This window comes from Salvelinus sp. IW2-2015, unplaced genomic scaffold (assembly GCF_002910315.2).
Source record: "Salvelinus sp. IW2-2015 unplaced genomic scaffold, ASM291031v2 Un_scaffold2751, whole genome shotgun sequence".
In the NCBI taxonomy this organism is placed as follows: domain Eukaryota; kingdom Metazoa; phylum Chordata; class Actinopteri; order Salmoniformes; family Salmonidae; genus Salvelinus; species Salvelinus sp. IW2-2015.
The window spans coordinates 149,686-151,350 of record NW_019944054.1 but is presented as its reverse complement, the minus strand read 5'-3'; the positions used below and the strand labels follow the sequence as shown (position 1 = coordinate 151,350).

At 43.6% G+C, this 1,665-nt stretch overlaps 1 protein-coding gene across 1 annotated transcript in view; it reads left to right on the top strand.

The window, feature by feature from the left end:
* Window positions 1–6: 6 nt before the first annotated feature.
* Window positions 7–1,665, top strand: part of LOC139025477 (NLR family CARD domain-containing protein 3-like) — a 3,504-nt gene continuing 1,845 nt past the window's right edge. The window contains exon 1 of the mRNA XM_070440620.1: window positions 7–1,346. Coding sequence (XP_070296721.1) covers window positions 13–1,346 — 1,334 coding nt within the window. The 5' untranslated portion in view covers window positions 7–12. The remainder of the gene's footprint in view (window positions 1,347–1,665) is intronic.

Below are 1,665 nucleotides of genomic sequence, written 5' to 3'. Positions count from 1 at the left end.
AATTACTTCTCAATGGAAACCAAACAATCAAGAATCTCCAACTACGACAAGTACAAAGTTCTGTTCATCTTTGATGGTCTGGATGAGTGCCGACTGCCCCTAGACTTCCAGAAGAACAAGATCTGTTGMGACGTCACAGAGTCAACCTCAGTGGATGTTCTGCTGACAAATCTCATCAAGGGAAATCTGCTTCCCTCTGCTCTCCTCTGGATTACTACCCGACCTGCAGCAGCCAATAAGATCCCTTCAGGGTGTGTTGATCATGTGACAGAGGTACGAGGGTTCAATGACCCACAGAAGGAGGAGTACTTCAGGGAGAGATTCAGTGATGAGGACCTGGCCAGCAGAATTATCTCACATATAAAGACATCAAGGAGCCTCCACATCATGTGCCACATTCCAGTCTTCTGTTGGATTTCTGCAACAGTCCTTGAACACATGCTGGATCATACGAGAGAAGAGATGCCTAAGACTCTGACTGAGATGTACACACACCTTGTGGTGTTTCATACCAAACAGAAGAATGAAAAGTATCTTGGGAAAGAAGAGACAGGTCCACACTGGAATAAAGAGAGCATTCTGTCACTGGGAAAACTGGCTTTTCAACAGCTTGTGAATGGCAATCTGATTTTCTATGAAGAAGACCTGAAAGAGGCTGGCATTGATGTCAGTGAAGCCTCAGTGTACTCAGGATTGTGCACACAGCTCTTTAAAGAGGAATGTGGGCTGTACCAGGACAAGGTGTACTGCTTTGTTCATCTGAGCATTCAGGAGTTTCTGGCTGCTGTATATGTGTTCCTCTCATTCATCAACAACAATGAGAATCTGATGGCCGAACCGCAATCAACGTCCAGGAACCTTTCTGCGCTGTTCAGAGACGAGCCTGAATTTACTGTCTACAAGAATGCTGTGGATAAAGCCTTACAAAGTGAGACGGGAAACCTGGACCTTTTCCTCCGCTTCCTTCTGGGRCTCTCACTGGAGTCCAATCAGAAGCACTTACGAGGTCTACTGACAAAGACAAGATGCAGCTCAAAGACCCATGAAAAAACAGTCAAGTACATCAAGGAGAAGATCAGGGAGAATCCCTCTCCAGAGGGGAGCATCAATCTGTTCCACTGTCTGAATGAACTGAATGACCATTCTCTAGTGGAGGAGATCCAAAGCTACCTGACCTCAGGAAGTCTCTCAAAACCCAACCTGTCACCTGCACAGTGGTCAGCTCTGGTCTTTGTGTTGCTGACTTCAGAAAAGGAGCTGGATGTGTTTGACCTGAAGAAATACTCCAGATCAGAGGAAGGTCTTCTGAGGCTGCTGCCAGTGGTCAAAGCCTCCAGAGCTGTTCTGTGAGTAAATAAAATGACATATAAGAACTAATTATCAGGAAGAAATGTTCAGTTTAGAGAAAAATATGCATAATAATACAGTGGGGCAAAAAAGTATTTAGTCAGCCACCAATTGTGTAAGTTCTCCCACTTAAAAAGATGAGAGTAATTTTCATCATAGGTACACTTCAACTATGACAGACAAAATGAGGAAAGAAAATCCAGAAAATCACATTGTAGGATTTTTAATGAATTTATTTGCAAATTATGGTGGAAAATAAGTATTTGGTCACCTACAAACAAGCAAGATTTCTGGCTCTCACAGACCTGTAACTTCTTC